This window comes from Palaemon carinicauda, chromosome 33, assembly GCF_036898095.1.
Source record: "Palaemon carinicauda isolate YSFRI2023 chromosome 33, ASM3689809v2, whole genome shotgun sequence".
Classification (NCBI taxonomy): domain Eukaryota; kingdom Metazoa; phylum Arthropoda; class Malacostraca; order Decapoda; family Palaemonidae; genus Palaemon; species Palaemon carinicauda.
This window is the reverse complement of record NC_090757.1, coordinates 13743822-13758821: the sequence shown is the minus strand read 5'-3', so window position 1 is coordinate 13758821 and position 15000 is coordinate 13743822. Positions and strand designations below refer to the sequence as shown.

The window sequence follows — 15000 nt, the reverse complement described above, 5'->3', positions numbered from 1 at the left end:
GCTAGAGAGTACATTGACTGGCTATACAGTCCTACATTGGATCCCTCTCTCTCTAGTTACGGTTGCCTACACATACACTGAATAGATTCTTTACACATTCTCCTCTGTCCTTATACACCTGACAACACTGAGATTACCAAACAATTCTTCTTTACCCAAGGGGTTAACTACTGCACTATAATTGTGCAGTGGCCGCTTTCCTCTTGGTAAGGGTAGAAGAGCCTCTTTAGCTATGGTAAGCAGCTCTTCTAGGAGAAGGACTCTACAAAATCAAACCATTGTTTTCTAGTCCTAGGTAGTGCCATAGCGCTGTACTTGGTTTTCCACTGCCTTGGCTTAGAGTTCTCTTGCTTGAGGGTACACTCGGGCACACTATTCTATTTTATTTATCTTCTTCTTGTTTTGTAATGTTCTTATAGTTTATATAGGAAATATTTATTTTAATAAATGTTACTGTTCTTGAAATATTTAATTTTTCCTTGTTTCCTTTCCTCATTGGGTTATTTTCCTTGTTGGAGCCCTGGTGCTTATAGCATTCTGCTTTTCCAACTAGGGTTATAGCTTAGCAAGTAATAATAATAATAATAATAATAATAATAATAATAATAATAATAATAATAATAATTCAAATTTGTTCAGTTACAGTCTGTATGACTTTGCAAGTCAAGAATTTCAGGGATGAAATAATCTTATTGTCAATATCAATATAAGTATTACTATCATTATTTGAATCATCAACAACTCCCCAAGTTTGTGAAAACACAAGATGAGTTTTAAAGGCTACAAATGATGCAAATTCTGATTGACATTTTCTGTTTCAAAAAGTGGTATATGCTGACTGGCGATTGTCCTTACATGTTGGCATTAACTTTCAACGATTACTAAATTAAGCAATACGAGTAGAACTTAATTTCTGTTATAAGCTGTGGTGTTTGAACATAATTACTTTCCTCCATGCCTGTCTCTCTCTCTCTCTCTCTCTCTCTCTCTCTCTCTCTCTCTCTCTCTCTCTCTCTCTCTCTCTCTCTCTCTCTCTCTCTCTCTCTCTTGAATATCGTATTTGTTTCATTTGATTATATAATTAATATTACACATGCTGCGAAATTAATGGGGCCAGCAGCGCCAACTTGTGTTTCCCAGTATGTTTCACAAAGCAAACCAAGCATCGCCATCAACCTTCTTTAAGGATTTACAACATTAAAACATTTTTGTTTTTGATCGCTCATAACAAAATTTAATCCGCAGATATCTCGGGAAGCATTACAGGATGGTAAATGGGTAAATAGAATTTGTAATATATTGATTTGAAAAAAAAAAAAAAAAAAAAAGAAGTTTAACGGTTAACTCGTTTTCATCAGCTGTAACGCTTCAAGGTGCAGTTAATAAGGGAATGCGTACAGTATTCATTCTGAAATGTTAATCTGTTTATTAATGCTCTCTATAAACTCACTAAAGGAATCTCATTTTGAAAATACTTATAACATTTACTCCTCTTGTAATATATTATCATGTAGGCACCCATATTGCCTCTATAAGGGATAGTTTTTTTATTTTCTTAAGTGATTAATTATATTTATCTTAAAACTAATGAACTTCCTTAATCAAAAGTTCTGGTTACGACTATTATCCCTTTCTTTGCTTTCGAAGAACCCAAGGTACGTCACCCATATTATTTTACCCTAAATTCTTCACTCCCTTGGTCAACAATCAACTTGGAGTTTCTCGAATTGAGTAGAACTCGGGAGGGTCAAGTCCTCACTTAGCCCCACCAGCGATAATCCGTCTTTATTTGCTGAGAGATAGTGACCTGAAACAAACAATACTGTATTAAGAGTTTGACATTTCAATGAATTTTAAGTATCTCAAAATTCATGGCTAGCAAAGTTATTCTAAATATAGTGAAAGATATCAATACAATTCTAAATAGATGGTAAGCTAAAGTCTTAGAAAATTTTCCTAAATAGGTGGTTGTCAAAAGTCTTAGAAAATTTTCTAAATCGATGGCTAGCAAAAGTCTTGGAAAAATTCCTAAGTAAATGACTCTTAAAATTCATGGAAAAATTTCTAAATGGCTAGCAAAAGTCTTGTAAAAATTCCTAAATAGGTGGAAAGCAAAAGTTTTTAAAAAGTTCCGAAATATGGGGCTAGAAAATTCTTGAAAAAAAAATTTCTAAATAGATAGCAAGCAAATGTCTGACAAAAGTATTAATATAATTCTAAATAGATGGATAAATAAAGTCAGAATCTTTTCTGAATAAGTGGCTAACTAAAATCATTACTAAGACTTTTAATGTTATATGGTTAGCAAATTTTGCCACCAAATATTTCAAATCTTCCTTGGGAGAATCACTCCCCTCGCTCCTACATCGATTCTGAATAGATCAATAGAAATCCTCCCTACCCAAGAAAACAATTTTAAAACAAGAAATATACGTAAAGAATATCTGAGGCTGTACTAGGTAAATAAATTGTAATGACGTCAGTTTTCAATAACATTAAGAGCGGTATGTGATTAGAAAATTCTAAACAAACTAAAAGTCAAGATTATAGCACTAATAAGACCAGTGGGCTCTGAGACGAAAAGAGAAAGCTAAGCTTGAGAGAACAGAGGTGAGAATGCGTAAGTGGATTGTTGGAATACCACTGATTGGAAAATTAAGAAATAAAATATTGCTAGAAAAATTATTTATTCCTTGTTTTACTTTTATTTTTTTTTCCGGTTTTTCCTGTTTACCCGTTTGGGCAGTAAAACTGGTCCCAAATTCTCAGATTCCATACATCCATCTAATCATTTATTTGTTTCCATAGAATTGGAGAAAATTTTGTTACTCCCACCAAAGGGTGGTGTTATGCACTTCATTAAGCTTCCAAACGTAATCTCTGCCTATAATACAGTATACTTGTACTCGTGTTAACTCTTAGGTATCTTATAAAATATCCTTTAAATTTCACGTTTTGAGTCGTTATAACTCACCAGTATTGATGTGCTTGATTCTGACAGCTGAAGTTCCATGTACGTTGGAAATGTAGAAGAATCGGTTGTCTGTTTGGAAGAAGGAGCTTGGAGGCGTTGTCATTGCCTGTAATGAAGAAAAATTAAAATAGGCTCTTAATAAAATTAAAAACAATTAAGTTAACTAATATGCCGATTAGCTTGTATATTTTCGTATTTATAGATTTTATTCAACCATTAATTTACTCAAAGATTATGATGGGATGACTTAGAGGTGGAAAAGGTTATTAGAATAACTTTATTTCTCACTTTAGAATAAATAGAAAAATAAATAAATAACGGGGTCACATGCTTCCCGTTGCTTTGGAAACACTTGCTTGGTATTATTTTCTTGCACACTCTAAAGAAGGCTTACTTTGATTAGAATTCTATGAAACTGACAAATTCCTCGCTTTTAATTTGATAGATATTTGCTTTCGTTGAAATATTACACCATAACAGCTAAAAGAAAACTTTTTACAAATCCTTCGACGTTTTATATATATATATATATATATATATATATATATATATATATATATATATATATATATATATATATATATGTGTGTGTGTGTGTGTGTTGTTGTTGTTGTTGTTGCTTAGAGCATCAGGTACTGGTGGAATTTCATCGGTGCAGCCTTTACACTGCCTCTCGTCATTGGATATTTCCTCGCCCATTTCCATCTGGCTGAAGTCGTACATCAACACTTAGTCAAAGCCATCTCTTACTCATCGACATCTTTTATCACTTGCTACCTCTGTCGTCACTCTTCATATCTGCCCGCCCACAGTATCTACACCTCCCACCTTATTTTACCTCTTATACGTCTTCTGGTCAGAATTACGCCAAATGTCCATAGTTCCCACCAAACACGGTATCTATCTATCACCATGTCAAGGCAACTGAGCCCCCAGTGTTTGCAAAATTTTCAGACCCTTGACACCTGCTTATTATTATTATTATTATTATTATTATTATTATTATTATTATTATTATTATTATTATTATTATTATTATTATTATTAGCTAAGCTACAGCCCTACATGGAAAAGCAGGATGCTATAAACTCAAGGACTCCAACAGGGAAAATAGTGCAGTGAGGAAAGGAAAGAAGGAAACAGATAGAATTGTGTCCAGAGTGTATCTTTTGTACTGCACGCTTGCACGCCTTATGCAAGAGATCTCTAACCCAAGACAGTGGAAGACCATGGTAAAGAGGCCATGGCACTGCCCAAGGCTAGAGAACAATGGTTTGATTTTAGAGTGCCCTCTTAAAATTGGAGCTTGCCATAGCTTAAGGGTCTCATCTATCCTTATCAAGTAGAAAGTAGCTATTGAACAAGTACACTGGAGTAAATACCCCCTTAATTGGTGAGGAATTTTTCAGTTATTTTGATGTAGTCAGGTGTATGATGGAAGAGGAGAAAGTGTAAAGAAAAAGCCAGACTATTTGGTGTATGTGTATGCAGAGGAAATATTAGCTGTAAGCAAAGGGGGTTCCAATGTATTACTATCTGGCAGTCAAAATACCCAATAATTCTTTGGTGGTAGTGTATCAACGGGTGGCTGGTGCCTTGGCCAACCTAACGTACATTTGCCAAAATGGAAGAAATGGAGCTTTGTCAATATGCCTCAAGTCCTTGGTCATTGCCTCTGCACATCGTCTTAAAGAATCATGTATCCCTGTTTTCTTATGGGGAGTAGACCACCACTCCCTCACCAACATCACCACCTACCTTTACAGCACCAAGGTATTCTCGATCCTCGCCCTCCTGAATAGGCGTTATCAGGTGTCCATGAATCCAGAAGACATCCCCCAGACCCCAATCAAAACCCCCTTTGACACACACATACTTTCAATTACTCCTGCTTTGCTGCTTTGGCCTTTGTAATGCAGAGTCTAAATTTCAATGTCTCATGGATGATATTTTAGGGGACCTCCCCTTCTACGGATGTTACGTAGATGGTATAATAAATTTTTACCCTCCAAAAAAGACCACCTACACATCACATGTAGTAGAACAACCTTGTAATTACGGATGACAACTGTTCCTTTGGTACCAAGGAAGTGGTATTCTTGTGGCATTGCATCAGTCCGGAGGGCATTATCTCCCTCCCTGAAAAGTTTTGAGCAGTACAGAAATTCCCCACGTCCTTGACTGTCAAAGTACTGCAGGAGTTCTTGCGCATGGTGAACTACTGGTAGGCCACGCTTGTGGATACCTATCCCCAAGCACCAACAAGTGTATCAATTGATCCATGGCCTTTCACTCCCCACTCGCCAGTCTATCTACTGCAGAGTTACTGAAGTCAAAGTTCATGTGGCTTGGCATTACTAAATATACCAAGGATTGGGTCTGGTCATGTATTTCATGTTGAACTTGAAAAGTCCATTGATCATGGATTCGGGTGTGGGCACTTTTTATCAACCCCAGTGTCGTTTTTCCTGCATTCACATTAATGGGGTTGGGATCCTACCCACGTCACAAGGACTGTTACCTTTCACAGTCGGTGATCACTTCATTTGCTGGCCTGGAGACATCCCCATGCAAGATGCAACATTTGCCTCATGCACTGCTGTCTTACTTCCATAATGATAAGAAAGATTAGGCATCCCAGAATATATCCCTTCCGACAGGGGTGCCACTTTCACACCTCAATTGTGGATATCATTATGGCTTTACTACTTACAACACCGCAGCCATCCTAATGGTGGAACTTTTCCATCATATCCTCACAACAGCTTTGATGTCCCACTGTAATTACTCTAGTTGGTTTTCATGAATTACCGGGGTCATGCTCAGACTGAGAATCCCCCCGAAGGACACCAAAGATGTCTCAGCGGCTGAAATGGTATGTGGCGACCTATTGGTCATCCCCGTAGAAATATTTTCCACCCGCCGCCACCTCCGAGGATTTCCAGTCCATACATCATCTTGTTGAGAAATTTACCCCTTGCCGTCAAGCTGACAAACCCCCATCAAAGCAGCTCATACTGAAAGAATTTTGTGCTCACAGATGCTCTCAACTCACTACTTGCACCCCCTTGTATGAGCTCATTCCTTGTCTTCCGTCGTACTGCAAAATTTTTCCTCAGCGTTCGGGTTAAAGAGGGTTGGATCACCATTGACCACCTAAAACCTGCCTATATCCTACAAGACGATCCCCCTCTCGCCCTCTTTCAAATGCATGTCTGCTTCAGGGAGAGCCATATAATTCACGTGCAGCAGCAACACGTAAATGAAGAAGGATGCCTTATCTACGTTTTCTTCAACACAGCAACCGTTACTGGTATCCACCTAAAAAAAGTCTAGGAATGTAAAAAGCTAATTTAAATTGTAATCATTTATGTTATCATTTCGTTGTTATATTATCTTTTTTTAAGCCAATGTCAACCTTTTCCACAAAAAACCTGTTGAATCTAAACATGGAATTAGGTGACTTGAGGGTCTATAGATACTGTCTTGTCTGTAATTAAAGTTAGTTGTTCTGGAGCTGCCATTACTGTATATCAAATTTTGATGTCTTCCTCTAATCACGTCGCACGCTTGTACGAAACTATCACGGAGCTAGTAAAGTACAGGGATGTTTTGTATCATAACCTAACCTAACCTAAAACTAATCTAACTTACGACACTGTATTCAAAAACTTCCAATTAAATATTTAAGTGCCTTTTACCCTTACTTTATTCAAAGTTAAGAGGTTTCATGTGTTTCATAATGTTCAAGCTCTTGTTTTGTGATTTAATTGAATGGTGAACTCAAATTTATAACGGTTTTGTTTCACTCTACACACACACACACACACACACACATATATATATATATATATATATATATATATATATATATATATATATATATAAGCATGGGTATTTTAGCCACAAGAAGCAGGACAATATGTCCTGTTTGCTAAATGTGATATTCGAACTATCTTGATAAGAAAGTTTTTCTCTTATTCCCCTTGTACCAACCGTGTGTCACAGGATCGTACATAAATTATTTTGTATATATTATGCTTGTATATGCGCTCTTCCCTCGCACTAAAAAGAACCACAATAAACATGTCTGCGTGTTTCCTTTCTAACATTGTCTGTTTTTCGAACATGAAACTTCCTGTTGCCTTGAGGTTTTGTATATAAAGGAGAGTGTTCTTTAATAAAGTTACTCAGTTGAGTGCATCCTGCTTTTGAGTCATAACCTTTCTCTCGGCCGTCACATTGGTGACCCCGGAAGTCGACTCGCTCCCACCGCCTTCCACCCCCACCCCCCCTCGCCCCTCCATCGTTGGTACTATGGCGGACTCTACGGAAGTTATTGCTGCGACTCCCCCATTGAAACTTTCGTCATTCGCCAGCGGAGAGACGTTTGCTTGGTTTCAGCACGCAGAAGTCCAGTTTCGCATCAACGGCGTGACTTGCTCAACCACCAAAGCAGATTATGTTCTCGCGGCTATACCCGAGGACACCTTCTCAGAAATATCCGACTGGCTTTGTGAACAAGGAGACACCCCAATAGCGTATGACGCCCTCAAAACATACCTTCTGCAGCAGTACTCGCCGTCGCCAGCCACCCGTATAGCAAAGCTTTTTCAGCTCTCTCAACAACCGTTGGGGGACCAAAGGGCTTCGCTTGCCCTCAGGGAAATGACCAGTATCGCTCGCCTGCAACCTGCTACAGACGGCTCTCCTCGCGAGGTGAACCTACTTCGTGCCCTTTGGATACGCCGTTTACCCGGACCTATACGCGCCATACCCGATGTCGCTAGTTTACCCATAAAGGACTTGATGACCAAAGCCGACGCCCTTATGGATAGCTACCTTAAAACCTCCATCAACGCCTCCACCGCTGACGAAGAGGATGCCTATTCAATGTCAACCGAAGCTGACATGAATGCTGTAGGACATACACGCCTACCCCGTGACATGCCGAAGCGGCGACAAAGCCACCCACCACCCACCAATCACTCGCGCCCCAACAAACGACTTCTACAGCCACTTACTACTTCACTTCCGCCGCAGTTTTGCTACTACCACTTCAGATTCGGGGCAACCGCGAAGAAATGTGCCGAGGACTGTCAGTGGCCAAAAAACGTGTAAGTAGGCCATCGCTCGTGGCGGTGGCCTCCCGTGTTTCTAATCTTTTCTTTTTACATGATGCAGGAACGGGCGTGCGACTTTTGGTAGACACGGGTGCTTGTCGTTCTCTTTTGCCAAGGAAACTTCAAGACACGACGTAGTCTGTCTACATCTGCCGACGTCCGCTTGGTAGCTGCCAACGGATCTACAATACCCATCTACGGTTACGAGAACCTCACATTATCGTTCGGAAACGGTAAATTCAAACTGGTTTACTCAGCTTCCCTGGGTCCTCCTGGGACTAAGGACCACTCCTAAAGACGGCCTCGACGTCTCGGCAGCTGAAATGGTGTATGGCGACCCTTTGGTCATCCCTGCCGAATTTTTTCCTTCTACAACCTCCGCCGATGATCTCCAGCGCATACGTCACGTCGTGGGAAAATTTACTCCATGCCGCCAGACTTGCAACCCCCCAGCGAAGCATCACATACCAACAGACTTGCACTCTACAACGCACGTCTTCCTGCGCAATGACACTACCAAGCCACCGCTAACGCCCCCTTACACGGGCCCTTTCCTTGTGATCCCATGCAGTCCGAAAGCATTCCTACTAAACATTCGTGGCAAAGAAGACTGGGTCTCCATTGATCCTCTAAAACCTGCTTATCTACTGCCAGATGACCCGCCTACAGTTCGCCTCTCTAGATCAGGGCGCCCTATTTAACATGTACAGTATGTCATTTCTAGGGGGGGGGGAGCCATGTACCAACCGTGTGTCACACGATCGTACATAAATTATTTTGTATATATTATGCTTGTATCTGCGCACTTCCCTCGCACTAAAAAGAACCTGAATAAACATGTCTGCGTGTTTCCTTTCTAACATTGTTTCTCGAACATGAAAATTCCTGTTGCCTTGAGGTTTTGTATATAAAGGAGAGTGTTCTTTAATAAAGTTACTCAGTTGATTGCATCCTGCCTTTTGAGTCATAACCTTTCTCTTGGCCGTCACACCCTCGTAAACAGTAACTACTAACCATGACTGACACACAAGTAGGAGAGACAGCGTGTAGATATCCGTTTCTTCTTGGCGTTTCAATGACGACCACTTCTCCTGATCCTGGAATTGCTGGCGACACGTGGAAATGGTGCAACTGGAAGTACACTGGAATATACAAAGCTTATTTCCATGAGATGTTCCACTTTGATAATTGATGTTTGGAGTCCTTCGTTTCTTAAAATGTGTGTTTTTTGTTACCATGATTATAATAAATCGATATTCTTTTATAACTAGAAATGGAGTTAATCATACATTTTTTATGCGTTGCATAACCATGCAATCAATTAATAAAAGATTAACTGTGTTCAGTATGTTTTTTTTTTTTTTTATTAATTTAAAATGTGGAAACTAAAGCTGATACAAAATGATTCATTTCTTTTGGAGTACATCCTGATTAATAATGGAAAAATACCCTTAAAACTATTTAATCCATTTAAAAATATATTTTAGGCAAATCTTTCGTTTTAGATAGCTATGAGTATATACACCTTTGTATCTTTGAGGAAATTGTTTAGTTTTTTATCCTTGCAATCATTTCAAAACGGAGATGTTGATCCTAATGAATAATGATGATAATGATAATAAAAATAATAATGTTTATTTCATGAAGGTAATAATAATTATAATGATAGCTTTGATAGTCATAGTACTGCTTAAAAGTTTATTAATGTGTTTTTTTTCTTTAGACAAAAAATATAAAATTTTATTTTAGGAATAATCTGTGTATTAGACTCGAGATTCAAGTCCGATTTGAGTACTTATATATTAGGAATTTTTCCAAATCGTATCTAGATCAAGTTTGATATACTTTAACATTCTGATATCATCCCGGTTTCTAGTTATTTTAATTCTACTGTAGAATGAAGGGAACATGCTAATATTTCTTCTAGAGTTGATTTTATGGCGAAACCATTCAATATCCACACTTTTCGTCAAGACAATTGTTATTCAGACAATTTTAATTTGACGATAATTTAAATGATGTAACCATGAAGTCATTAATCATACCTTCATCCTCCTGTGACGTATGTGCCCCGATCTCAATGTCAACAATGTTCTTGGTTGAGGTGTTGGTCTTGACATAAAGGTCTTCCTCGGAGGCCATCAGTCTTATCCGAGCTGTACTCGTGGAATTATACTTGACTCGAACCACGGATTCGTGGACTGACATGACAGTAGCTCCTGGGGAAATACATTTTAAAGATTAAAAACACTTCTTAAATAGTAAAGTAGTAACTGTAGTAGAGATTTATTTTGCCATACCTGTTAGGGTGACTTAATTGTACAATACTTTTTAGTATTAGTACATTGTGCATGTTAGGTAATTAAATGATTTTTGCGAAAGACTCATAAATTAGCATTATTTTTTTTTTAAACACTTTTCAAAATTTTTCCTTCTAACGATACTTGTAATTCCGTCCATATTTATATATTCTCACTTTGCTCCCAATTTTGTATTTACAATTTCAAGTGCATAGACATTGTCAAGATTTCATTCCACTTTTAGTTTATTCAGGAATTGAAAGTCAATGACCTTTGATGTCAGGATGCCAGAAATTTCAAAATAAATCAATTAATCAATGGGTAAAATATCTATATAATTTGTCTCTTAGAAATCATAAGTTAAATGTCGTTAAGTTTTCATGTGATATAGTACTGTCAACGCACTTCACGCGGTGCACTGTGAGCATTAAAAGAGGGCCTTGGCAGCGTCCATTGTGGCCCCCCCCCCCCCACGAGCTGCACCCTCGTTTCAGCTTTCCTCTAGACTTCCATTTTGATGTCCAACTTCTTAGATTTTATCTCATGGTGCGAGGGCGGCGTTTTTCATTTGCACCTCGGCGCCGAATGGAGAACGGAGTCACCCATACTACACCACAATTCCAAAGCCAATTCCATATAGAGTGACATGACTATTATAGTCAAGTCGCTCTATAAGACATCGTCTGTCGGGTACTTCCGTATGGTCAGGTCCCAAGACTTTTCCTAGGACCAAGGGAAGAGGGATCGTGTTTCCAGCGATAGTCCCTACCGCCGACTCTTACTCCATCTAGTCTGGCTATAGGGGTTCACGCCTGGTCCTTGAAACTCTCTTCGCGTTTCAAATCAAGTTATGGCATGCCATACGACAACATACTTGTATGTTTTACCTGTAAAAATTATGGTTTTTAAAAGGATTATGCTCTACATGGGCGTGGAACTGATTTCTTATGGATATTTATCACTTACCAACCTATCTATATATATATATATATATATATATATATATATATATATATATATATATATATATATATATATATATATATATATACTGTATATCGTGTATAATTTACGTATTTCTCACTGTCGTACATCGGAACAAAAGAAGTTCGTAAATCTCGTTTGCATTCTCTCTTGGTAGAATGTGCTGACTCTCTAATGAATGTGCTGATATTGTGCTAGTATATTGCCACCAGCTGCAGAGAAGCGCCAACTCGATAATGTTTTTTTTTTATTTTTTTTTTTTTTACCAAAAACTGTAGTCCGTAAATTGTAATGAGCATATGTGATAAAACCCCCATGCCCTCAATCTCCTCTAGTTCTTCCCTTGCTGTACCTAGCCCTTCACACATTTCCTATTTTTTACCGATGCCCAATGACATCTGTAAAATGAATGGAGTTCATAGAATATTGCCCTTTCATATTTTTTTTATTGTGCTTTTATTATGACATAAAATCTACTCAAAATGTTGCTATATTACAAATATGGAAAGACACAAGATTATGATGTTCTCCGTGCATAAGAATCCTAAGGAAACTTTAGGGATTTCCTAGAGATCCTTTACAGATTTTATATACTCGGTGTTGAGAAGAACCCTTGCCAGCATCATTGCCCTGGCAGGGTCTGAAACGAAAACATCTTAATGGAATTATCTATCTTCCCTGCACCATTTTTCCCCTGTGGAGCCATGCACTGTCTACTACAGTTTTCCTTCTCATAACCTTCCCTCATTTAAAAGTAGGACTTTAGAACCTTCCTTCATTTAATAAGTGGAACTTTAGAACCTTCCTTCATTTGAAAAGTAGGGCTTTAGAACCTTCCATCATTTAAAAAGTAGGGCTTTAGAACCTTCCATCATTTAAAAAGTAGGGCTTTGGAACCTTCCCTCATATAAAAAGTATGGCTCATTTAAAATGTTGGACTTCAAAACCTTCCCTCATTCAAAATGTGGGACTTTAGAACCTTCCCTCATTTAAAAAGTGGGACTTTAGAACCCTCCCTCATTCAAAATGTGGGACTTTAGAACCTTCCCTCATTTAAAATGTGGGACTTTAGAACCCTCCCTCATTCAAAATGTGGGACTTTAGAACCTTCCCTCATTCAAAATGTGGGACTTTAGAACCATCCCTCAATTAAAAAGTGATACTTTAGAACCCTCCCTCATTCAAAATGTGGGACCTCCCTCATTCAAAATGTGGGACTTTAGAACCTTCCCTCATTTAAAATGTGGGACTTTAGAACCTTCACTTATTTGAAATGTGGGACTTTAGAACCACCTTTCATCATTTAAAATGTGGGACTTTAGAACCTTCCATCATTTAAAATGTGGGACTTAAGAACCTTCACTCATTTGAAATGTGGGACTTTCGTGAATTTCCTTGTTTTTCCTGTTTCCTATATAACATTCCAGTTTCAAGAAGTGTATCTTCCACTTCTTCAACATTTGTTCTCGACTTTCCTAGGCCGGGTGTTAATAAAGACTTAAATTCTTGAAGATTTTGATCTGAAATTTAATTTTTATATTGATAAAAAAAAGACATCACAAAATACCAGCATACATAACACTTTCTAGTATATACAGTACATTTCCAGTCATTTTTGAGTTATAAATTGGCTGGACATGTAATGTATTCATATACATATATATATATATATATATATATATATATATATATATATATATATATATATATATATATATATATAAACTGCGTGTATATATACACTCATGAAGAAGGAAAATTTTAGACAATGTAAAATAGTGTTTTGTATAATGGCATGTTTGGTGTTTTTCTTTTGGATAAAATTACACTATCGAATATTATAAAGTAAGTCTCTGGAAATTGTAGGCCTGTGTGTATGTGTATTTATACATATTTTGTTGATATAATATCTACATTCTATAATGCACCAATAATCAAACTAATTTATTGTAACGTCCCTATTGCCCTTAGAATTGCTTGAAAGGAAAAGTAAGCAAGCACTGATGTTAAGCTCTCTTGTCAAGAACATAATTAACAATAACAACAATAAATTTCAAATTTGGGAAACTTGATTCCCCTTATATTTTATGCCATGTGAAGCCTTTTTTTTTATTATTCGGAATATTATTAAAGAACAGACTTTAGGTGACGATGAAGTATTGAGGGCCTTAAATCAGCATAATCTTATTCCAATGAAGAGTTGGATTAAGCAAAGCTATTGGTTTAATTTTCACAAAGTTATAATTTGCACGTAGAAGCATCGTGTTAATCAGCAGCTGTGCGTACTTCTCCCCAAAAAAGGATACGCCAGGAAAAAGACACGTTTTCTTTCACCACTTTGCTTTTTAAAGAAAACGAGTATATTTTATAGCTGACTAGTGTAATTTGCTTACTTAATTTTCGAATTCTGATCGTAGCTGCTACTCTTTTACTGCTCGGCGACTCTTCTGCAGATCGGATAGCCTTTCCTGTCCTCCGAAATTCCTATAAAAACATCCGATAATGGTAATGTTGGATTATACTGTAGAGCTACTATAATCTAATGCAAGAGCTAGAGATAGGTTAGGGCAATTTGGATGATGTCAGAAAAGCATTTGATAATACAATTTAGACGGTTTAACTCCCATTGATATCACAGACTTGTAATCTGATTCTTAAACCAACAGTTTGTATATTGTTCATGATAATACCCATAGTTGATATGTAATTCAAAGTGGGCTTCTGGAAGAAATAAGTTTGCGAAATGAATACTTATGATGTTTGCTTATGAAGATATAAGAAAATATTCATGATAATGTAATAGACAACCGGGAGACAATAAAAATAAAGTAAAAATTTAAGAAGGAAATAGATAGGAAGCATAAGAAAGCATGAAATTCATGTTAGAATAGGAAAACTTTAAACATACATGTATGTCCTTTATATACATAATATCTATATCTATATATCTATATTTATAATATATATATATATATATATATATATATATATATATATATATATATATATATATATATATATATATATCTGTATAAATAGTCGTAATAAGTTATGTATTGTCTTTCTCCTCACATCTTCAGATGTGTAGATTTGAATATATTATTACAGCTTGTCTTTCGAAATATAACTCAATTTACAACTTATTTTAGTTTTTTTTTGTGTGTTCATTTTGGATTATATATATGCGTATAGATGGGCTCTGATCCCGAGGTCGTTAAGAGAATCCAGACATTAATGTATCAAAAATATATATGGCTTATTTGAATATGAAAAACACGTTTAAATGTGCAAAATTTATCATGTGTGTTTGTATGTACACATATATACGTATGTAGAAGCTATATATTTATATACAAATAGTTTACGAATCAGATCATGTTATTTTTACTAACCATGCTGAAAGGCATTTCAAAGGCTGTATCCTGCGATATGTCTCCCAAATCGTAAGCATACGACAAAGTTAAACTTCGAATGAACTCGACTAGACAATTGTGCGACCATCCCGCTATGCTTATGTCGTTCACTTTCAGTAGTCTGTCCTGATGTCTGGAAATGGAAATGATTAAAATTGATCAATATTCTTTTCATAAGTAAAGAATGGACAGTAGCTTCTACCATA

At 36.9% G+C, this 15000-nt stretch overlaps 1 protein-coding gene and 1 long non-coding RNA gene across 6 annotated transcripts in view; one reads left to right on the top strand and one right to left on the bottom strand.

The window, feature by feature from the left end:
- Positions 1-15000, top strand: part of LOC137626076 (uncharacterized) — a 563951-nt gene that overhangs the window by 449723 nt on the left and 99228 nt on the right. The window lies entirely within an intron of this gene.
- LOC137625863 (uncharacterized) overlaps positions 1-15000 on the bottom strand; it is a 30726-nt gene that overhangs the window by 633 nt on the left and 15093 nt on the right. For all 5 annotated transcript variants that reach the window (XM_068356787.1, XM_068356784.1, XM_068356785.1 and 2 more), the window contains 6 exons: positions 14774-14927; positions 13775-13865; positions 10143-10316; positions 9112-9239; positions 2975-3080; positions 1-1807 (listed from right to left, as the gene is read on the bottom strand). The exon at positions 1-1807 is cut by the window's left edge and continues 633 nt beyond it. In XM_068356787.1, coding sequence (XP_068212888.1) covers positions 1701-1807; positions 2975-3080; positions 9112-9239; positions 10143-10316; positions 13775-13865; positions 14774-14927 — 760 coding nt within the window. In that variant the 3' untranslated portion in view covers positions 1-1700. The remainder of the gene's footprint in view (positions 1808-2974; positions 3081-9111; positions 9240-10142; positions 10317-13774; positions 13866-14773; positions 14928-15000) is intronic.